General features: G+C 41.9%; 1 protein-coding gene across 3 annotated transcripts in view; it reads left to right on the plus strand.

Moving 5' to 3' along the window:
- grid1b (glutamate receptor, ionotropic, delta 1b) overlaps window positions 1-24,987 on the plus strand; it is a 763,190-nt gene that overhangs the window by 607,327 nt on the left and 130,876 nt on the right. For all 3 annotated transcript variants that reach the window (XM_051667789.1, XM_051667788.1, XM_051667790.1), the window contains exons 5-6: window positions 10,140-10,193; window positions 23,172-23,345. In XM_051667789.1, coding sequence (XP_051523749.1) covers window positions 10,140-10,193; window positions 23,172-23,345 — 228 coding nt within the window. The remainder of the gene's footprint in view (window positions 1-10,139; window positions 10,194-23,171; window positions 23,346-24,987) is intronic.

The raw sequence follows: 24,987 nt of genomic DNA on the forward strand, positions 1-24,987 counted from the left end.
GTACGAGTAGAAATCGGCCCAATCACTAGAAACATTTTTTATTTTTATTTTTTAATCCTTATCCAGTAATCATGAACTATTAATATGACTGGAAATGTCATAGAAACATGGAAATTCATTGGTGAAAAGCGTGCGAACCCTGTGTAAGCCTCCAGTCTTTATCTGCAGTGTGCTATGATGAGTAACTGGAGTCTGACAGTCATATTTCAATATATACCAAAGCATATTTGTTTGTGTATAAAATGTATTTTCTGACCATACATTTAGATGGATCTGAATCTTGCAGTACTTGAGCTGCTGTATCCTGCTCTGGTCAAGCATTATAAACAGATTTGCTCCCAGTCAAGAAACCTATCATGTTTTTGTATGCATATATATCAACAGGCACTACACCATCAGCACTGTGGTCTGTTACTATAGCAACATGCCACATAACTTTACAAGGTCCTGCTGTGAATTGAACACGAATGAACAGATGACATCAGAGATACAACAGGCGAAATCCAATTAATCAGCACCTGTCGCATGTGTATAAATATATTGATTTTATAATGCTGACTTCCATTCAAAAAGATGTAATGGTAAAAGCATTTTGATGTATTATTTTCTCTTCATGGCATTACAGTGATTTTCTGCTTGTGTATTAAGTCTCACCGAACCAGAGTTTTGACATCTGGTCCACATTGCATCTAGTTCTGGCCAAGAATTGCCAGCTTTGACATGACTGACACATAAAGCGGCCAACAGTTCACTTTATTCTCATGTGCCATTTAAGTGATGAAATCAACGATACCATAATGAACAACTCAGTCGAAAAATATCATATGTAGTCTTTGCGACCAGTACAGAAAACACTAGATGTTATAATCTTGTCATAATGTAAATAAACTTGTAAACTAGTAGTTTGTTCAACTGTTCTTTTATATTTCGGTTCTTAGCACATTCCTGGTCTCATTCCACTGAAGTGTACTTTTATATTTTGTATGAATATAAAGCAAGAATATCCCAGTGTCAGAAACAACAATAGATGTGCGTAATGAATGGAGTAACTTGTAATTCCTATATGATACATATTATTCATTCTTGTTTTCCCTGAAGGCTTCAAAGCTCTCAGAGTCTTATTACTCCATGCTACATTAAGTTTATCGGCTACTCGTGATCACACAGATGGGATTTTTTTTGTAAACAAATAATGCATTCTTTTAGTTGCTAAGGGACTGATATACATTCACCAAAAGTCCAAAACACAATTGCAAGATCTCCAGAGACAATTAATATTTGTTTTCCACCCACTTGTTTTGAACATCAAGGGGAATTAAAATGGATTTATGAGTTTTCCTGGCCACACACAAAATACGCCTCTTCAGTCAAAAGTAGGCCATTATGCAAAATATCCATTATTTACTTTTTATAATACAAGCTTCCTCAAATATTTAATGTACACTCAAAAAACTAAAATGTTCATTGAACTCAGTTAAACTGAGCAAAACTTGTCCATGCAATTTAACAAAAATGTTGTATTTATATGAATGGTTTTGATACAAACATAAACTCATTTTGTCATGTCTACTGGACACAAATGTGTCTAAGTCTTCATTTTAATTAGACGTATGTTGAGGAAAGTAATTTTCACTGTTTTCAGCTTTTTGCCAAACATTTGTTGTTGTAGGCTATACACTGATGAGCCAAAACATTATGACCACTCACAGGTGAAGCGAATAACGTTGATCATCTCCTAACAAGGCCACATGTCAAGGTCTGGGTAGATTAGATGGTAAGCGATGATAAGCGAATAATCAGTTCTTGTAGTCAACATGTTGAATGCAGGAGAAATGGGCAGGAGTAAAGACCTGAGTGACTTTGACAAGGACCAAATTGTTATGGCCAGTCGACTGGGTCAGAGCATCTCTGAAAAGGCAAGGCTTGTGGGGTGCTCCCAGTCAGCAGTGGTGAGTACCTACCGATAGTGGTCCGAGGAGGGACAAACCAAAAACCGGCGACAGGGTGTTGGGCGCCCAAGGCTGATCGATGCACGAGGGCAATGAAGGCTATTCCGTCTGGTCCGAACTGACAGAATGTCTACTGTGGCACAAGTCACAGAAAATGTTAATGATCATTACGGGAGGAATGTGTCACAACACAGTGCATTGCACCCTGCTGCTTATGGAGGTGCGTTTACCTGGGGAAGTGATGGAACCAGGATGCACTGTGGGAAAACGACAAGCCAGTGGAGGGAATGTGATGCCCTGGGCAATGTTCTGCTGGGAAACCCTGGGTCCGGCTATTCATGTGGACATCAATTTGACACGTGCCACCTACCTAAACATCGTTGCAGACCAGGTACACCCCTTCATGGTAATGGTATTCCCTGAAGGCAGTGACCTCTTTCATTAGGATAATGCGCCCTGCCACACTGCACACATTGTCGGGAATGGTTTGAGGAACATGATGAAGAGTTTAAGGTGTTGCCCTGGCCTCCAAATTTCCCAGATCTCAATCAGATTGAGCATCTGTGGGATGTGCTGGACCAACAAGTCCGATCCAATGCAGCTCCACCTCGCAACTTACAGGACTTGAAGGATCTGCTGCTAATGTCTTGGTGCCAGATACCACAGGACACATTCAGGGGTCTTGTAGAGTCCATGACTTGGCGGGTTGGCACTGTTTTGGCAGTACGCGGAGGACCACATAGCGTATCAGGCAGGTGGTCATGTTTTGGCTCATCGGTGTAAGCTCATATTCTCGGAAAGAGAAGATGACATCATGCAGATGATCTTTGAAACAAGGTTTTCAACATTGCATGTATTGTCCTTAACATCACAATGTAAACGGATTAGGTGAACTTTATTTATTTGTATTATTATTATTATTATTACAAATGTAAAGGGATTGCACTCAAGACTAGTTTATTTTAATTAACTAAATCCAGCAAGGAGCTAAACATTTTATTTATTTATTTTTATTTATTTTTTTGTGTATAAGCCTGTATTAAAAGTGAATTAGTTTCGATTCGAGCTTGGCTTATCCTAATGGATTATGTTTCACAAATAAAATCAAACATTTAATATTAATACAGCTTTAAATATTCACATATTGGATATTTTACCCGATTACATACCTGTTTTTTTTTTTTACCATAACTGCATTATGTTTTTTATTATCCATTCTAAAGGCTGGATGTCTTCGTAATTGTTCATAAATGCTCACTACATTACTATAATTTCATAACTGCATTCCTCAGTGATGATATATTGACAAGCTGCCTGTGCTATAGCAGCTTTAAATGAAAGTAATGTATTCTGTCCTGTTATGCGCACTAAATACACAAGAGAAAATACATGATAAAAGACTAGACAGCTGTCTGCGACTGAGAGCATGATTGAAGCAACACAACAGCGTGTTTTCTGAGAGAGCAAAATGCTTTACATAAATACAGTCAAACACTTCATTTATATCCATTTACAGTACATATGCTTCAGAGAACAACATGCAGCACAATACTTTTAATTGGATAGTAAGTGTTTGCAAGGCAGCGTTGTGTTAATGTTCCTCAAATACTCTGTATAATGTGGTTCTAAACCTTTAACCCTAAATATTAAACTTCTGCAATTCATTCAGCCCGCTGAATGTACACACTCCATTCGAACTTTGTGTTCAAGGGAATGTCTTAGATGTACTATCTGATCATTTTGACAAGATGGCGCCGTGGATGGCCGCCTCGGTGTGGAGCTCTGGATTCTTTTGTTGTTTTTGTTTTGTTTTCCTGTGTTTAGTCATTTTTTTCCAATCAGTTTTACTAGGGACAAACTGCTGAACATTCTGCAGCACATACCAGACTATCTTTTCCCAGTTTTTGACTATTCAGACGTTTTGCTGGATATTTTAGTCGGAGGGGCAGCTATGTTGTTAAAGCGCACTATGAGATGCAAGTGAGAGAAGCGAGCCGGCACACTGGTCAAGCTCCAACAGCGTGGCTTTCGAACAGTGCTGCAGAGTATTCATCTAGCGAATCTCTGCTCTCTTCCTAACAAAACGGTTGAACTACATCTCCTCACCTATACAAACATGGACTTTTCAAACTCTGCTGCCTTGTGCTTCACAGAAACCTGGCTGAGTGAAGCCATTCTGGACAGCACATTACATCTGCCGGGCTTCCAGCTGTTCAGAGCGGATTGCATTACAGAGTTAACAGGGAAAACAAGAGGTGGTGGAACATGTTTTTACATGTGTACAGATGTAATAACATTAAAGAAGATGTGCTGTCCTCATTTGGAAGTGCTGTTTATCAACTGTAAGCCTTTCTAATCGCCAGGGGAGTTTTCCTTGTTTATTCTGGTGAATGTTTACATTCCTCCACAAGCATGTGTGAGTGCAGCTCTGAATCAGCTGGCTGATAAGATCACAGACACGCAACAGCAATACCCGGACTCACTTATTATTATTCTCAGTGATTTCAACAGAGCCAACCTCACCCGTGAACTGCCAAAATACAGACAGCACATTACATGCCCCACCAGAGACAAAAATATACTGGATCACTGATACACAACATTAAAGGATGCATATCGCTCTGTCCCTAGAGCAGCTTTTGGAATCTCGGATCACTGTCTGGTTCATCTTCTTCTGACCTACAGCAGAAACTTAAATCAGCTAAACCTTTAGTAAAAATTGTAAAAAGATGGATTCTTGAAGCAGAGCTGGAACTGCAAGCCTGCTTTGACTGCACTGATTGGAGTGTGTTTGAAGCTGCAGAAACCAATCTAGATGAGCTCACAGATACTGTAACATCATATATCAGTTTCTGTGAGGATATGTGCATTCCTACTAGGACTTATTTAATGTCCAACAATGACAAACCATGGTTTACAGCAAAACTGAGGCAGCTTCGTCAGGCCAAATAGGATGCTTAAAGAAGTAGGGATAAAATATCGTATAATCAGGCCAAAAACACACTGGCAAAGGAGATTAGAGTGGCTAAAAGAAGCTACTCTGAGAAGCTGAAAAACAAGTTTTCAGCTAACGACCCTGCATCAGTGTGGAGAGGCCTGAAAGACATTACTAAATATAAGACTTAATCCCCCAACACTGTAAGGAATCAACAAATGGCTGACGACCTGAATGTGTTGGACTGTAGATTTGAAAAGCCCAGTCTTACACCCCACACCAGCTCTGACCTTCACTTCACACAAACACCAACACCTCCTGCAACCACCCTACTCCCCCCTCCTGGTACTAAAGCTGCACTTAGGATCTGTGAAGAGGATGTGTGCCAGGTTTTCTGGAAACAAAAGACAAGGAAAGCACAGGGCCCAGATGGTGTTTCACCCACTTGTCTTAAAGCCTGTGCCAACCAGCTGGCCCCCATCTTCACACAGATCTTCAACACATCATTGGAGCACTGTGAAGTTCCCAGCTGCTTCAAACACTCCACCATCATCCCTGTCCCAAAGAAACCCAAGTTTACAGGATTTAATGACTACAGACCAATCGCTCTGGTGTCTGTGGCCATGAAGTCATTTGAGAGACTGGTGTTGGCCCACCTGAAGGACATCACTGGACCCTTTCTGGATACCTTTCAATTTGCTTATCGAGCAAACAGGTCTGTGGATGATGCAGTCAACATGGGATTGCATTATATCCTGCAACATCTGGACAGTCCAGGGACATATGCAAGGATCCTGTTTGTGGACTTCAGTTCAGCTTTCAACATCATCATCCCAGCTATAAGTTTGCAGATGACACTACTGTTATCAGCCTCATCCAATATGACGCTGAGTCTGCATACAGAAGAGAGGTTGAACAGCTGGCTGTCTGGTGCAGTCAAAATAACCTGGAGCTGAACATGCTCAAAACAGTGGAGATGATTGTGGACTTCAGGACAAACACACCAACATTGACTCCGCTCACCATTCTAAACAGCACTATGGCAGCAATGGAGTCATTCAGTTTCCTGGCCTCTACCATCTCACAGAACCTGAAGTGGGAGACCTACAATGACTCCATTGTGAAAAAGGCCCAGCAGAGGTTGTACTTCCTTCATCAGTTGAGGAAGTTCAACCTGTCACAGGTGCTGCTAATCCAGTTCTACTCAGCAGTCATTGATTATGTCCTCTGCACTTCAATAACTGTCTGGTTTGGATCAGCTACAAAATTGGACATCAGGAGACTACAAAATACAGTTCGGACTGCTGAGCAGATTATTGGTTGCCCCCTGCCCTCCAAGAACTGTACACTTCCAGTGTGAGGAAAAGGGCTGGAAAAATCACTGCAGAGCACTGAGCACCAGAACCATCAGACACAAGAACAGTTTTTCCTTCTCAGGTTATCGATCTCATGAACAGTTAAAACTGCCCTATTGAGCAATAATTATGTGCAATACACAGCCTAGTCTATTTATATTTATCTAACATATCCTACCTATTCTGCCATTACATTCCCTTGCACTATCTGTATATAACATATTTGTACATACGTATGTATATATGTTTTGTCTTATTGTGTATTTCTATATACTGTATACTTATATTTTTTATTCACTTTTTATTTTTATTCTATTTCTCTGTCTTGTTGTTGTATTTTTTGTGCACTGGAAGCTTCAGTCACCAAGACAAATTCCTTGTATGTATAAGCATACTTGGCAATAAAGCTCTTTCTGATTCTGATCTGTTTTTGTTTTTCATAAACGTTATACTTCTTAATAAATTTAAGATTACATTTGAAAATCTTCCTTTGACTTACATTGATAAAATGTACCCAACAGTGACAACGTAATCGCAATATTTGGATAAACATCCTTGTTGGTCCTGGAACAACATTCATATCAACCATTCATATTTCGGGTTAGGTTTAGGGTTAGAGTTTAGAGTTAGAGGCTTGATAAACAGCCTTATAAACCTACAATTTCCCTTTGTTCATAGGGTAAGTTTAAGGTTAGTACTATGTTTGTTTAACTCGAATATAGTTTCAGGACCGCCAAAAGATGATGAGGAACATGTTCTACTTGGCAAAATCCGGTCACCCATAAAGTATTTGCATTTAACTTCGTTACCAGTAATACAGACTGTTCACACTGTGAATTCGTCGAAAGTAGGTCGAAAGTTTTGCTGCTTAAACTGGCCTGTGCTTACCGAAATTCAAACTACTTCCCCCATTTGCTGAAGCTGAAAGTGTTGTTGAATGTATGTGCACATGAAAACTCTAGTTTCCACACAAAAACCAGGCTTCAGTCGTGCCGCGCAAAAGTACCTGCCTTTCAGACGAGAAGAATATTTAGTGCTTCAAAAGCACTGAACACAAGATGAATATACTTTAATTTGCTCCAGCAGCCTGACATTCACAGAATTTTCAATAAAGGAAAAACCCTGAAAATATCACTCATCAAAGTGGCTAGTAGGAGATTCCTGCCACTGCCGATTTCTACACGCATTTGGTGGGTAAGCTTTTGATCATGTCAAGTCCTGGTTTTAAATGATGTAATACTGTAAAGAGGGATAAATATTTTGTTAACTCTAGCCCTTAACCCAAACCCCAACCCTAAACCTAACCATCAGTGGAGTAAAAATGAAATTTTAGATCAAAAATACAATCTTTCATCATTGAATAGGTGAACACTAATACTTCCAGGTTCCTGCTGGACCAGAACCCATGTCTCTGAGGTTGTATTCGCAGTGTGCTAGCATTAAAGCTAGAGGGAAACATCATGCTTGAATAGATGCAAAACTGTCTGAGAGGGGATGGCACTTGTCAATAATTCGGCAGAATGGATTTCCTGTGTGATCATATTTCACTCCACTTTGTGTAACACCCCTTACTCATGGTAAAATCACTCTTATGCTTGGCTTTATTATTACGTGGCTCTCTAGAATACTTAATTCTGATTGGTCGGTCACGCCATCTAGCAATATTTCTGAAAAACAACCGCTCATTTGAGTATTGTAAGTCATCTTTTCTACTTCTCATGTCACTCTGCAATCTCTGTAAGATAATAAAATAATTCAAACTCAAATCACTGTTTCATGTTCATTTATTTGGCAAGTAGTCTTGTAATAAAAGATAAAGATAATGAGCAGTCAGAAGGTCATTTTCGTTAAATGAACACCAACAGAACTCTGATGCAAAACGAAGGTGGAATTCAATTGTTTCTGGTGACTCTGTGATTTCTTTCTTCTCACATAATAACATTATTTCAATGCAAATCAATATTTCATGTCCATTTATGTATTTATTTGACATGTAGCTGTGTAATAAGTGGGATAATGAGCAGTCAGCCGGTCATTAATGCAAAATAAGCCCCTTCAGGGTGATACAAGACCCTGATCCACCCTGTCTGGGTTTATTTTACAATAGCAACCAGCTACATTATCCGTTACTTACAGTATACTGCAGTAGGCCAGTATATGTACAGTAATGCTGTAATGTGGTCTATATGTATAATCTTTTAGCAAGTTTAAGTCCAGATCTACAGAAGGTAGGTGTAGTTCTTTTAACTAGCAATCCGATGTTTGCCGATACGCGATGCAATTTTTATTCGAAACAGGGGCCTGCGATCGATCTGAAATTATATTTTGTGCCTATTTTACATAATTAGTTACATTTCTATTAACTCAAAAATGCATCCAAAAATATAATTTGAAATTTTATTGAGCTCTCTGAAAAGTGCAAATCCAGTATCCACAATGGGACATCCACAACAAAATTTGGTACTTCAGTTGTTTTAAAAAAAAAAAAATTGCAGAAAAAGTATTTTGAAGTGGGAAAAGGTTGGTCAAAGCAGGTGAGGTGGTCTCTTTCGCATTAACGGAAGCACTAGCATCAACATCAGGTTTCTTTTTCAGGGGTCCTGACAAGTTTGTCGTATTTCCAGTTTTCTAATTCATACTGGTATTCTTTGCAAATGACATGGGTTCTGTCTGTCCATCTTTTCTTCTAAATCCAAATACTTCCATACCCATGGCTGGCAAAAATCTATTTGACTGAAGTCAGATCAAGTGTGCCTTTTCATATTCGTAGTTAATGGCTGTGAATAGCTTTCACCTACATGAACAGATAGAACACCTTCTGTCCATCTCTTTCAAATTGAAATCCCATGAAATCTCGTGGCCTTTGGTAATATATTGGAATTTCCAATTATGGAGTTGTGACATGGAAGTTGTTAGGAATAATGATAATGACCCACATGGATGGGGGTCGAATGCAATGAAGTGCCTTTGAGATGTAGTTAGTCTTAAAGCTAAAATCACATGATTTCTTATGCGTGATGAGGTTCTCTGCTAACATTAATTGTGAATAATCACAACAGTAGAACACCATGTTTATGCTGTGACAAATTTAATGAAAAACTGAATTTTATGTATTGTATACTGTGGGAAATTTATATGGTATATTTCTGGAAATTAGTGGTAACGCAAGCATTTAATTGGAGTGGCAATGTTGATTTTCTTACGTTCTTATTAATTTTCTCATTGATGTTCTTTTAGTATTCTTTAGTACAACTTTTATTTGTATTTTTATTTTATTTTTTATTTCTAGTATTAGTACATATTTCTAGTGGGTAAAATGTTGCATTCTCTAGGCACTGTGGCTGAAGGGCAAAAAAGTATATTTCCCACACACCCTGATTGTAAACTAGACAGACATGACTTATTAGGCAGTATAAACTGTTGTCTATAATTTGAGACATAAATATAAATTTCCTTCCACATTAATGGTAAGAAATGTATATTGTGATAAATATCGCTATTGAACGATATGAAATAAACAGTGGGATAATATTTTTGGCCATATCACCCAGCCCTATATGTCAACACAGTAAAGCAAAAGAGAAGTACAAGCCATTTCATTGGGTTTAAAATTAGTAAGCTCACTTATTTTGAGAAAGAGCCGTTATTTCAACAAATGAGCCTTCACTAAGCCTTGCGTTAAAAACATGACTTTTACTGTTGATTTAATTAGCAAAGGGTCAATTCAAAGGCAGCAGTGCACATTAGTTAGTCTTATAAAAGTCAGGTAATGTTCTTTATTTTGGCTGTGTCCATCTGGGTGTTTTTGCAGTTTGAACTCTTCTCTGTAATGCCAGACAGCTCATTCACTCTAGCCACCAACAGCTCACATTGATTTATTCTCTTTTCATCTCTCTATAGGCTGTGGAGACTAACCTGGCATCCAAAGACAGTCACTGGGTGTTTGTGAATGAGGTAAGGGAACATTTATTTAATCTTATTTCACATTCACATGCTTCCTTTCTGTATTAAAGAAACAGTTCACCCAAAACTGATCATTGTTTACCTTCATGTTGATTCAAAACCTTATGACTTTCTTATTTCTGTGAAACATAAAAGGAAGCCCGCAAGAACTTGTGTTTTTTTAGTGCAAAACAACTCAAGTTTTCGCATAATTGCGCAAGCCATTGTGAACGAGCTTCTCTCATAACAAACTGAAAAAATTAATTTGCAAAATTTGCAGTGAAAAATTAATTACATTTTGGGTTGTTTCTCACCAATACCTTTTGAATGACATCAGAAGACTTGGAATATGACACACGAGCCAGATGACTACTTTTATGATACTTCTTAAGCTTTCAAGTGAGTCCCTATCCACTGCCATTGTATTTAAAAGATAACGAATAAAAAGTAAAGTTTTTTTGATGATTCATCTTCTGTGAATTCATTTACAATTACATTTATGTGTTTGGCAGGTGCTTTTATCTTAAGCGACTTACAGTCAATGAGTCAAGCTTTGGCACAGGTGATTGCCTAAAAAATGACTATTGTTTTGAATGTGACCTGTGCTCTAACTTTGCACAAAAATGTATTTGAGAGCAGAAAATGTCATTGTGATTTAATGATGTGTGTTGTGCGTTCAGTCTCAACTCATTTATTAAGGTGTGCTGTCATGCACAGAATGAAAAGTTGCTCGTATAGTCATTATGTAGTCATTAAAGTACTATTGTGAATGATGGAATGACACCTGGACATGATGCACACTAATAAAACACTGTGTAGGAAGAGAGTGTGTGATAGTAGGAAGTGTAAATGATTTACCATTTTATTATAAAGTCTCTCCACATCAGCTGTGATGAAATGATGCCGTTTTGTTTGACCCATCCAGACACAGTGTCCAGATCAGTACATGAGCAGAGGTCCCTTCCCACATCTCACACTGCATTTTCCTCGGGTAACTCGATCTGTCAGTACAGGGAGCATGAATTATTGAATTATGAAGTATTTCCAAAATTACCAAATCATTTTCATGACGTTCAGATCCATTTACGGTCCTTGAATGTCTGCATTTTTTTCATGGATGAGGACAGAGCACCATAAAAAATACTCAATTGAATCTACAGCATGACGGTAATAAATAAATAATATTTTACCCTTGTTATAAGTCAAATCGTTCTCAACTGAATGTTATGAGAAAGACTAGCCACTGCAAAATAATACAAAACAATAATTAGAAAATACATCTGTCTATTTCAATGTCATTAAACAAAAATACAGCACAACAAGTGGCCTGTTGCACAAAGCTAGTTGAACAAACTCAGAGTTTCAGAGTAAGTTTCAGGCTGACAAAACTAGATAGAGCCAAACTGGTTTAGATCGGGTTCAGCGATCTGAAGAAGGTACAAAAATTCTCTGTCAATTCAGAGTTTGATCCCAAGTTTGTGGTTAATCCTGAAGCTCGTGCACATGAATGAGTGACGTTTGCTACGAACCGCCAATGGGTGAAGATTGGAGAGTGTCGGAATGATTTACTTCTAATGAGACATTCAGCGTGATTTACCACTGAAGATCAAGAGATCGTTAATGAAAATATAAATAATTTAAACATTTACACAGCATGAAGAAACACCGTTGCTGCCATTTTTGTTGTTTGTTTTTGCTAAATAAAGCCCTTATCCCTGCCTCACTGCATTTGGGTCCTGCATTGCTCTCTTTGATTGTGACAGAACAATTTGACCAAAATATGGACCCAGCAGAGAGGATTTTTTTTAATGGTTCTCCTGCTTGCCAGCGCACTGAGCGCGTAAAGTGGCTTTATGGGCTACGGCAGGAGGACATGTCCATGTGGGGGTATGCCTTTGAGTTTCTGGCCGTATCCTCGAGTCTGGGATACAATCAGGCCTGCCTTATTGGGCTCTTTAGGGCAAGTCTGACTGAACCTATTAAATCTTGTGTCCCAGGCAGGGATGGGGGTGGGAGTCTTCTCTAGGCTATCAGGCTGGCCACGAAGTTTGTCACAGCCTGTGTCTCTGAGAACTTTCATTTCTCATCCCGACCTGAGGACGAGGGCACCCCCACACGGAGGTGGAAACCTCGGCCACTGCCTCTGCACCTCAAAGGAGGAAACGGAGAAGAAGGAAGACCAGCCCATCGGCCACACCCACCGCTGCTGACCGCCATGAGGCGAGGGAGCCCGCTGCTGACCGCCATGACCCCTGTCCAGCATCCACCACCCAGTCCTCTGACCCCTGTCCAGCAGCCACCACCCAGTCCTCTGAACCCTGTCCAGCGGCTACTGCCCAGTCTGCTGCCCTTCCTGTCCTTGCCACCCTTCTCTCCTCCCTTGTTACCTACCTCAGACTCCTCCCAGACCACCGGACCCAGGCCCCTCCCCTCCTCGTAGCCAGCGCACCTGGCTGTCACGTAACCTCCCCCAATGCTCCTCTGAGCGTCATACGGTACCCCGCACCTCGGGGACAAGTCGACTGCCCAAAATGGGGACAGGCTGCCCCAGCCATGGCCTCTTCTCTACTTTTTTCTCCCTAAAAAAGAATGGAAATCATTCAGCTGGGGGCCATAAATGTCCGTGTCGGGGGGTGTCCATTCCCAAGGGGAAGACACCGCGGAGACCACATCCTGCCCGAAGGGCAGGCAATTATGTGGAAATATGTCACATGGTCTTATCGAGTCTTGTCAGCAGTGTCGCATGTGGAGAAGTCCCCTTGGTAGGTCCTACACAGAGGGGACAGGGCTATACAAACATGGCAACCGGTGGCAGAGGGAAACTCTGCCCAAGGAAGACACGGGTTTACCAACAGGGAAACCGTCTCATGTAAAATACATCACACGGGGTTACAAACAAGCAACCAGCACATGTGGAGCACCTACACCAGTACAGGGCCTAATAGCACGCGTACTGGTGTGGCATTGAGTTTCTCCGTGAACTCGCCTGCCACAGGGCAAAGGAGGAAGGACATCCAGGGTCCATGACCTTGTGAACACGGCTGGGGGTAACAAGCACAAATCTCCCCCTCCAGGAGGGGACAGGCGCTATACACAAGCGGTACACTCGGCCAGTTGTCCCACCAACTTACCTGTTCGTACCTGACAACACACGGGACGAATCGTCTCAACCCGGGGATTGAGGAACCTCGCAAAAGTATTGGGTGTTGCCCAGCCTGCTGCTCTACTGATGTCTGACAAAGAGGTGCCATTGGTCGGGGCCCAGGAGGCCGCCACACTCCTGGTGGAGTGTGCCCAAAGACCCAAGGGGGGCGGCACATCCTAGGTGTGGTATGCCAAAGCGATGGCGTCAACAACCCAGTGGGAGATCCTCTGTTTGGAGGCAGCGCTCCCATTCCGCTGTCCTCCGAAGCAGACAAAGAGCTGCTCAGAGTCTCTAAAGCTCTGCGTGCGATCCAAGTAGATGCGCAAAGCACACACCGGACACAGCAACGAAAAGGCTGAGTCTGGCTCCTCCTGGGGCAGCTTTGCATGCAGATTCACCACCTGATCCCTAAATGGGGTAGTGGGAGCCTTGGGCATATAGCTCGGTCGGGGCCTCAGGACCACGTGAGAGTATTCCGGACCGACCTCCAGGTGTTGCTGACAGAGAACGCCTACAGGTCCCCTGCCCTCTTGATGGACATGAGCTCAGTCAGGAGGGCAGCCTGGGAGGATTCAACCTCCTCGCGCCTCTAAGGAACGTGATGATCAGGTCGTACTTCCCTAAATACTTACCGTCAACTGCATTGTGGTGCGCCGCCATAGTGGCCACATACACCCTCAAGGTGGGGGGGACAGCCGCCCCACCAGCCTCTCCTGCAGGAAGGAAAGCACCGACCCGACTGCACATCTCTGGGGGTCTTCGTGTCAGGAAGAACACCACTTAGTGAACAGACACCACTGCAAGGCATACAGGTGCCTTGTAGAGGGAGCCCTAGCCTGAGTGATCATGTCTACCACCGTGGGTGGTAGGCCACTTAGGTCTTCCGTGTCCTGTCCAAGGGCTAGACATGAACATTCCAGAGGTCTGGTTGCGGGAGCCAGATGGTGCCCTGTCCCTGAGAGAGGAGAACCCTCCTCAGGGGAATTCGCCAGGGAGGGGCTGTCGCGAGGAGTGTGAGGTCCGAGACCCAAGTCTGGGGGGGCCAGTAGGGTGCCACAAGGATGACCTGCTCCTCGTCCTCCCTGACCTTGCACAGACCCTGTGCAAGTAGGCTCACTGGGGGGAATGCATACTATTGCGGCCCCCGGGGCCAGCTGTGTGCCAGTGCATCTGTGCTGAGGGAAGCCTCGGTCAGGGTGTACCAGAGCAGGCAGTGGGAGGATTCCCGGGATGCGAACAAGCTTACCTGCGCTTGACCAAATCAACTCCAAACCAGCTGGAGTCTCCACTCTCCCCTGAACGTGACCTGTCATGACAGCATGGGATGTGAGTGGCTCACAACGACTTGAGTCGCTGCTGACTACAGAGGAGGAGGCGGCAGGTGAGTTGCAACATGCGATGTGAGCGCAAGCCGCCTTGGCGGCTACTGTACACTACCATCACTGTGTTGTCCGACCGGACCAACACGTGCTTGCTCTGGATCAACGGCAGAAGCCTCCGCAGGGAACTCGAGGCAGTTGCCCGCAGCTGCGTGCCCGTTGCACACGGAACCACAGCCACGTGCCCCAGCAATGCTCGGAGGCGTCTGTCGTAACCACGACACGCCTGGGGTACTTGCACTAAGGGGACTCAGGAATACAAGGCCCATCCAAGGGCTGAACAGGTAGCAGCAGATCGGCGTGATGACTACGCGATGTGTGCCGCGACACCATGCCCACCTCGCGACTCGAGTCTGATGCCAGTGCTGAAGCGGTCTCATATGCATCGACCCGAGCGGTGTGACCGCCATTGAGGACGCCATATGCCCCAGGAGCCTCTGAAAATGCTTCAGTGGCCGAACAACTTCATGCAGTTCAGCACTAACTGCGTGTGCTCGCTCATCCGGGCGGGTGTGTTGTGCCGCAGCTGGGTGCGCAGGGGCGGAGGGTCTGCCTCCGCAGCGTCATGCCTGCCATAAATGTGCGGTGTCCGGCGATCGCAATAACAGCCGTAAACACCGGTGTGTGACCCAGGAAATGAGGAAACCGCTCCTTTTCTGAAAGTGTGGGTACTGCAGCCTTTCGGGCATGCGGCGAATCAAAGAAAAGGCAACAAAGGACTCTCCTCCCGGCCCTCCATGGGGGATGGAGTGGTCTGCTTACCATTTCTAGGCCTGCAGCAGGTCTCTACATGCCTGGGTCGCCCATCTCAGGGGCAGCTAAAAGCCTTCCTCGGGTTCTTGGCGGCAGGCCATGACACGGGGGGCGTCTTTTTCCTTCTGGCGGCTCTACGCCGGGGTCAGGCCGCTGGCTCGGGTTGCATCGGAGTCGGTGTCGTCACCGCAGGGGGAAGCCCCTGGCGATGAGCAGCCTCATTCATCTCAACCAAATTGAGCCATAGGTGGCGCTTCTGGACCACCAGGGTAGACATCGCCTGCCCAAGAGCCTGTGCCATGACCTTCATCACCCGGAGGGCGTGATCAGTCACCGAGCGCATCTCCTGCATCAATCCCGGGTCAGAACTACCCTTGTGCAGTTCTCTTAGCGCCTTGGCTTGGTGAACCTGCAGGAGAGCCATGGTGTGCAGGGTGGAGGCGGCCTGTCCAGCGGCACTGTAGGAAAATCTACAGGCGCTGGACGGAAGTCTCGGGTGGTTCCACCAGGTGGCGCCGTTTTGCGGGCACAGGTGCACTGCAACTGCCTTATCCACCTGGGGAATCGCCAGGTACCCCCTGGCAGCCCCACTGTTGAGGGTAGTGAGAGTGGAGGAGCTCAGAGACCGGGTCCGGGCAGTGAAAGGTGCCCACCATGACCTCGTGTGCTCTTCATGCACTTCTGAGAAAAAAGGGTCCGGGGCGCGGCTGTGAGTGGAGCTCCGAGCCCAGGAACCAATCGTCAAGCCACGAGGGTTCAGGGGGGAGTGGAGGGTTCCGCCAGCTCTGCGTCGGCCTGTGACTGGGCGACCGCACCCGAAGGTGGGAGCGCAGTCGAGTCCTTGGCATCAGACTGGACCAGCCTGCTCTCCGATGCTGTGATTGAGAGCTCATCCACTTCGTGAGCGCTGAATGAGATCGTAAACTCGCCATGAGACGAGCCGGTGGTCTCATCCCAGAACTCGACCGGGGCAAACGAGTGTACTGGGGAATGGGAGGTCCGTGGGGAGTTACCCGGCAGAGCGGCTCCCATTGGAGTCCCCAAATCTCCCCCAGTGCTAACCGACGCGGCCTCAAACCCGTCGGTAGAAGGACCGAGGCGGGGAGCCGCTGGGGTGCCTTTCCCTCTAACGAAGGAAAGCCGCGACCACAATGTTGCCATGGTCATGTTCTCGCAGTGAGAACATGACCCGTCCATGAATGCTGTCTCCGCATGGGCAGCGCCCAAGCACGTAAGACAGCAATCGTGGCCGTCGGAAGCCGAGAGGTAATGACCGCAACCAGGAAATAAACACAGACGGAAAGGCATCTTTAAAAAAACGCTCTCTGTCAGTGCAACTCTTTTAGTAGGGAAAATATACACTTTTATCGCAAGAATATATACTCTTTTAGACTGTTGAAGCACCCAGGGGCGTTCTCTGCATTCCACCGGTGCACGAGGGGGAGAAGCTGCTGTAATGCGCCGTAAATCCAACAGTTTTTTTTAGAGGTGAATGGAATGGCAGAGGATTCAGCTCGCTGAACACAACCGCTTGGCTTCGAAGAAAAAATCTGAATGAGTGGTTGTGAGCCAGCTCCTTTTATACCTGTATGTCCGGGGGAGTGGCATGCAAATTCCACTTGCCAATTCCCATTGGCCTTTTCTCAAAGATCAGAGGTGTATGGGGCTCCCAAGGGTGACCCCTAGTGTCACTACATCGACACAACATCGAGTGAGTGACAGATAGGGAACCAGAGTTTGCTCAAACTAAACTCAAACTTACCTGGGTAGCGATTAATTATAAAAAAAAATAACGCATTAAAAAATGTACTCAATTAATCATGTCCCCGGACCGTAATAAGGAATATTCCTTCCATCTGAGCAATTCAAGCTTGGAGTACCACCTGATTTCTCCAGGGGGCAGTAAGCAAATCTTCAGCTATAGGCCAGTGGTTCTCAACCAGGGGGCCTCAGCACACTTCCAAGGGGGCCTCAAGATGACTTAAAATTAATTTAAATTAAGAAATATTACAATAATTAAATAATCCAACTTAATTAAAATGCTAAAAATACTTTAAGATGTATGCTCACAAATTATAACCAGACTCTTTCTGAAACTTCTAGAATACCAAATTATCCATGATTAATTATTTTAATCAGACACATCTAGTTTTGGGCGAGGGGGCCTTCAAATATTGTCTTGGACAGTGGGGGGCCTTGGAGTCAAAAAGGTTGAGAACCACTGGTATAGGCAACACACAGCTTATACAGAGAACAAACCACTCTTACCATGAGCAGACAACACAAGATGAGAACAGTTTCTTGTGTTCGAACACAGTTTGATGGAGCACAAATCCGAATGCAGGGATCTCAAGATGTGTTTTTCTACGTTTCAAACTTCGTTTAACTTGACACAGTGACCTAAACGGTGTGTTTATGACACAACGCAACCGAAATGCTCCAAAAGTGTCCGCCTGACGCAGTTGTACATTGGCTTATAATAAATCTCGGACTGATTGACAAATTTAGTTGCAAAATGGATTGCTGTGAACTGTAGACCAATGATAGGCTTATGTTCAATAATATGGAAATAATCAATACATTGCGTTCTAAAGTCACTTTTTGTATTGTCTTATCAATGCTTAACTTGGGTGCCTAAATAATGTAATGCATTTTAATTATCTGTATTATTATTTTTTATAATGGATATATTTTATTTATAATTAATATAATATAATAAATATAACTTTTTATAATTGTTTTATAATTATCCTCATTTGTGTAGTCACCAAGATTTCTCACTTCTACCACAGTACCAGTCAGGTTCAACTCTCTCTCCCCAGATGCTTCAGACATGGGGAGCATCTCAAACCCATCAGGGCACTCTCAACACTAGTAGGCTTTTAGTGTGAACATACAGTATATTCTTTGATCCAGAAGTTACACGGGGCACATGAGACCACATACATTCAAATGGGGGAAAAGATGTCAACCTCAACACGAGTCATGTGGATCTGGCTGTTTTTATTCATGCAGAAGTACATTTTCCATCAGCTTTACATGTCAGTATCTTGCTTCATTTTTTTAGTCTACCTGTGAATCTTTTCAGCATGCATGACCGCATCATAAATAATGACTGAACAGCATCTTGACAATGAATATTCTAGTAACAGAGCTGTTTAGTCTCATTTATTTACGATGTATCTGCCATCTTAACTTTTCAAGCTATCAGTCTAAATGAGAAGACACGAATCGGGACAAACAGTGCAGTGTCTCCAGGGAAAATAAACACATACAGAACAATATTTCATATGCAGTTTGCTGCTGTAAGTTATTTCAAGTACAACACTGTAATGAAATGATGTTTTTATTATTATTTATTGCTGGTCCAGCTGTGAATTTTCAACATGTTTGTACTTTACATGGAAATGCTTTAAATTGATCATTTCATTTATTCACTCTGCATTTAAATGTATTCTGTAGCAAAGTGTAATAATAATGCACGTCTATGAACTTGTAGAGTTTGGGTTCAAATGTTGTCTATGAAAATCTGTAAATGAAAATATTGGACTTAATTTGGGTCTTGTAAAGAGGAATTAGGCCTGGTTTTCTGGTGAAAATGTTGTGGAACACTACAAAAATGTTTTGTCAGGCAACCTAGAAAATGGTCTGTATGGTAACATAAATTAACTGCTTTTATTTAAGTCACAAATATTATATAATACAACTGAATCAGCCTGACTAGCAAAATATATTTTTAAGGGTCAAATCTAGGAGAAATACCTCTATAAAGGAGTCCACCAAAGGACCATAAAAAGCAGTCCACACAAAAATGTAAATTCATTCATCGTCTCATGTCACTCCAAACCTGTATTGTGGTCAGGGTGGCATTAACGCACGTGCTTACCAGGGCTTAAGCCCTGGGGCCTGTGGCTGCAGGGGGGGGCCCCGAACTGCATCTGCCACCCTATTCTCCCCCATTGATGATCACGGGAGGACGTGGATGTAAACGCGTCCAGCGGAAGACATGAATGTAAACAGAGATGGTGCTTAAGGGCGAAAACTGTTCATGTAGCGCATAGTCACAGAGTAACAACATCCCCGTAACTCAATTTTGACAAAATGTGTAGTTACTGCATTTTGTCTTTGCGGGTCAGTATACTGTTACTTAAAGAGAATGTTTCTTGAGAGGAAGTTAATTTCTGCTGAACAGTGTCTCTGCCTCAAACGTCTGCACTCAAAATATCTCAAAGGGCTTTAATCCTTATTCTTCCTTTACTTTTTTTCTCCTATTCAAAAGCATTTCCATTGCCTTTAACTTGGCCATTATATGTACAGTATATATATTTTTTTAATTACCCAATTTGTTGTAATAATACCCAGTTTACCTAACCCAACCCTCCTGATACTGCTCTGAGAAATTGCATGTGTATTCATTGTTTCTGTGTCCTTCACTTCCAATGTCCTGTATGCTTGAAAGAATCATTATGCCATTTTATTTTCTGTTTTTTCCCTGATGGGGTTGTTCATGGAGTTCAGGCATTAAGCATTTCACAATCCCTCTCTCCTTAGGTCGGTTTTTGTAAGACAGTCAACATAAAAGTCCAAACTTATGATAACATAATAGCTGTGTTCCTAGTGAACTGCCTACATAGACCACTATCTTTTGAATGGAACCTCATAAGTTATTTGGAATGCACTACATAGGCAGTAACTGGTAGTATATTAGAGGGGGCGTAAATTAGAAGAGGAGGGTATGCAAACTTTTGGATACATGATGTATCTTAGAAGGCAGCATAATATTGCCGACTACCTTTTGGGATGAACTTTGCAACAGAAGTGCAACTTTGATGCCTTAAAATGCAGTCTAGGTAGGCAGCTAGATTTTAAAACCATTTTGAACCTAATGCTGCAAGACAGAATAAGGCACTGTTAAAAAGTATAGTTCACCCAAAAATGAAAAATCTCTCATCATTTACTCACTCTCATGCCATCCCAGATGTGTTTGACATTTTTTCTTCTACAGAACACAAACAAAGATTTTTAGAAGAATATCTCAGTTCTGTAGGTCCATAAAATACAAGTGAATGGTGATCAGAACTTAAAAAGGTACAAAAAAATATATATAAAGGAAGTATAAAAGTAATCCACACAGCTCCAGTGGTTAAACCCATTTCTTATGAAGCAATATGATAGGTGTGGGTAAGAAACAGATCAATATTTAATCCTGTTTTACTATAAAGTCTCCTTCCTGCCCAGTAGGTGGTGATATGCACAAAGAATGTGAATTGCCAAAAATAAAAGTACTATGTGAAAGTAGAGATTTATAATAAAAACGGACTTAAATATTGATCTTTTTCTCACCCACACCTATCATATCACTTCTGAAGATGTGAATTTAACCACTGGAGTCTTATGGATTACTTTTATTTGGACATATGTGATTTTTGGAGCTTCAAAGTTCTGGCCACCATTCACTTGCATTGTAAGGACCTACAGAGCTGAGATATTCTTCTAAAAATCTTTATTTGTGTTCTGCTGAAGAAAGAAAGTCATATACATCTGGGTTGGCGTGAGGGTGAGTAAATGATGAGAGAATTTCATTTTTGGGTGAACTGTCCTTTTAATAAACCTAAAAATCTCCCCATATAATCCTAACAAACCCAAACATATCAAGGGAGCATGTATCTTGTTTTTTAAAGGGACAGTTGTTCCAAATTCGTATGACTTTATTTCTTCTGTGGAACACAACTGAAGAAATATGGGATCTCCTTCTGTGTTCCAAGGAAGAAAGAAAGCCATACAGGTTTGGAACGATAAAAGGGTGAGTAAATTATGACAGAATTTTCTTTTTTGGGTGAGCTGGTGAAATGGTGATGCATTTGCACTTAACATTTTTATTAGTTTATATACAGTGTGTGTGTGTGTGTGTGTGTGTGTCTATATATATATATATATATACAGGTGCATCTCAATAAATTAGAATATGGTGACATGCCAATCAGCTAATCAACTCAAAACACCTGCAAAGGTTTCCTGAGCCTTCAAAATGGTCTCTCAGTTTGGTTCACTAGGCTACACAATCATGGGGAAGACTGCTGATCTGACAGTTGTCCAGAAAACAATCATTGACACCCTTCACAAGGAGGGTAAGCCACAAACATTCATTGCCAAAGAAGCTGGCTGTTCACAGAGTGTTGTTAACAGAAAGTTGAGTGGAAGGAAAAAGTGTGGAAGAAAAAAATGCACAACCAACCGAGAGAACCGCAGCCTTATGAGGATTGTCAAGCAAAATCGATTCAAGAATTTGGGTGAACTTCACAAGGAATGGACTGAGGCTGGGGTCAAGGCATCAAGAGCCACCACACACAGACGTGTCAAGGAATTTGGCTACAGTTGTCGTATTCCTCTTGTTAAGCCACTCCTGAACCACAGACAACGTCAGAGGCGTCTTACCTGGGCTAAGGAGAAGAAGAACTGGACTGTTGCCCAGTGGTCCAAAGTCCTCTTTTCAGATGAGAGCACGTTTTGTATTTCATTTGGAAACCAAGGTCCTAGAGTCTGGAGGAAGGGTGGAGAAGCTCATAGCCCAAGTTGCTTGAAGTCCAGTGTTAAGTTTCCACAGTCTGTGATGATTTGGGGTGCAATGTCATCTGCTGGTGTTGGTCCATTGTGTTTTTTGAAAACCAAAGTCACTGCACCCATTTACCAAGAAATTTTGGAGCACTTCATGCTTCCTTCTGCTGACCAGCTTTTTAAAGATGCTGATTTCATTTTCCAGCAGGATTTGGCACCTGCCAAAAGCACCAAAAGTTGGTTAAATACCATGGTGTTGGTGTGCTTGACTGGCCAGCAAACTCACCAGACCTGAACCCCATAGAGAATCTATGGGGTATTGTCAAGAGGAAAATGAGAAACAAGAGACCAAAAAAATGCAGATGAGCTGAAGGCCACTGTCAAAGAAACCTGGGCTTCCATACCACCTCAGCAGTGCCACAAACTGATCACCTCCATGCCACGCCGAATTGAGGCAGTAATTAAAGCAAAAGGAGCCCCTACCAAGTATTGAGTACATATACAGTAAATGAACATACTTTCCAGAAGGCCAACAATTCACTAAAAATGTTTTTTTTTATTGGTCTTATGATGTATTCTAATTTTTTGAGATAGTGAATTGGTGGGTTTTTGTTACATGTGAGCTAAAATCATCACAATTAAAAGAACCAAAGACTTAAACTACTTCAGTCTGTGTGCATTGAATTTATTTAATACACGAGTTTCACAATTTGAGTTGAATTACTGAAATAAATGAACTTTTCCACGACATTCTAATTTATTCTAATATACTGAACTGACAAAATCTACATTAACTCAGATAACCGCTCTGTACAATTGTGGTGAGAAGAATATCACCTCAGAATGCTATTCTGAGATGTGGGTTGGCACTGTTTTGGTGGCGCGAGGGGGACTTACACAATATTAGGCAGGTGGTTTTAATGTTGTGGCTGATCGGTGTATATGTATGTATGTATATATATATATATATATATATATATATATATATACACACAAATTAATAAAAATACATTTATATTGAATGCTAATTTCTGATTAATGAAATGTAATTGCAAATATTACATTTAATTAGCAACAAATAAACCTTGTGCATTAACTAATGTGTCAAGTTAATTGCTAAAGAAGTATGCTGATGATGTGTATTGTGTGTGTGTGCAGGAGATCAGCGACAGTGAGATTATGGAGCTGGCTCACAGTTCTCTGGGCAGGATGACGGTGGTCAGGCAGATCTTCCCACTGTGGAGAGACAGCAGTGTAAGCTGTATGAGAAACAACCACCGCATCTCATCGCTGCTCTGCGACCCTCAGGAGGGATACCTGCAGTCGCTGGAGGTCGGTAACCATAGCAACAGCATCACACTGCTGTAGAACTGTGGAAGCAGTCATCACTGTAGATCAGGGCTTTTCATCATTTACAGATTTAGAGACCCCCAGTATTGTCACTTATAAGCTAGTAACATTATTGCCTTCTTTATCATGAATGTACTCCACTTAGAAATACATTTTTAGAAATAAATTAATGATTGAAAAGAAAGAATGTTCTATGTTTTATATAGTGATTTCATCAAATCCTTCATAAAAGAGTTGTAAGCCATGCAAGGGCGTAGGTTTTGTTTGAAAATTGGTAGGGACATATAGTCAGGATAATATTAAAAAATGTTGGTATTAAGAAAATGCAAGAAAGTCAGTCTGGTAATGTAGGCAAAATAACATTATTACCTCATATAACATCTTATTTCTTCAATTAAATTAATTTCTTATTTCTCTGCCTCACAATAATAAACATTAGCCTTTTTTTAAGAATTTCTAAAGAACAAATAAATTAAGTTTACTAGGGCTGCACAATTAGAGTTCAAATGTGATCTGCCATAAAACTGGATAAAGTGACAGTGATATGCGATGCAATAAACCTAAGATTAATGGGTCAAAATCAAATGATATCTTTTTTAAGAAGATTTACCTCGAGAAAATGATATCCAAGGGACATAAAGTGACATTCTGTAAAATGTATTATCCAGCATTAAACAAATGGAAATCTAAACAAAGGGTTGGGGTATTGAAGTTTTTCCTCACTTTCTGCTTCCCAACTCCCCCCACTCCCACATAATCTTTTCTCATATTGATTATTTATATGTTCTTGCATTTTTATCTAACAATGTAGGCTTTAGGCAGGTGGTTAAAACTAATTACATTTTTGATCACAAAAACATTTATTGGGAGTTATACTGGCATCTTAAAATCCTGCCCCTCACTCACAACCATTCAAATTTGTCTTCCTCAAGAGGGCGCTTATGGGCCAAAAAAGCAATTCCCAATTGGGCTGCATACAAAACTCAGGACATTTTTGACCTAGACATGAAAACATTTGTACACGAAAAGTATGCTTGTTTAAATCTATTAATTTCAAGGATAGGTCATTAAATTACCAATGGAAATCTGCCTGCGTAATCTCCAGAAAATGTTTATTTAAAAATCTTACAAATGACTGTGATTGGTGCATCCTGAACAGCGCTGAGAAAAGTAACAGATGCCGGGTGACAACACCGTTTATGCCCTGCTTCAGAAGAGGCAGGAGGCAGGACAAAAATTTCTGCTTGTAAAATTGCACAAATGTCGGTCGGGACATTTCCGATTTTCTGAAAGTTGATTGGGACATGTCCATAACATCCCTACCTAAATCTACGCCTATGAAGCCATGAACCAAACCAACCAGCTCCAAGGTGAATCAAAACTTTACAAACTTTGATTTGCAGCAAAAAAGTATTTGAAAATCAAACAAAAAGACAAAAGGACTGTGTACTTTAACATCTTTAATGAAGGAATAAACTACAATCCCATTAAGCTTTGCAAATGACATAATCAAATAAAACATTATGGAAAAATATAAAACTATTGATGTAATGTTGTTGATTACAAGTATAAAAACAATATATTTAATTGTATTGCAAAATATTTAGATATACACATATATATA

This window comes from Myxocyprinus asiaticus, chromosome 32, assembly GCF_019703515.2.
Source record: "Myxocyprinus asiaticus isolate MX2 ecotype Aquarium Trade chromosome 32, UBuf_Myxa_2, whole genome shotgun sequence".
NCBI classification, from domain to species: Eukaryota; Metazoa; Chordata; class Actinopteri; order Cypriniformes; family Catostomidae; genus Myxocyprinus; species Myxocyprinus asiaticus.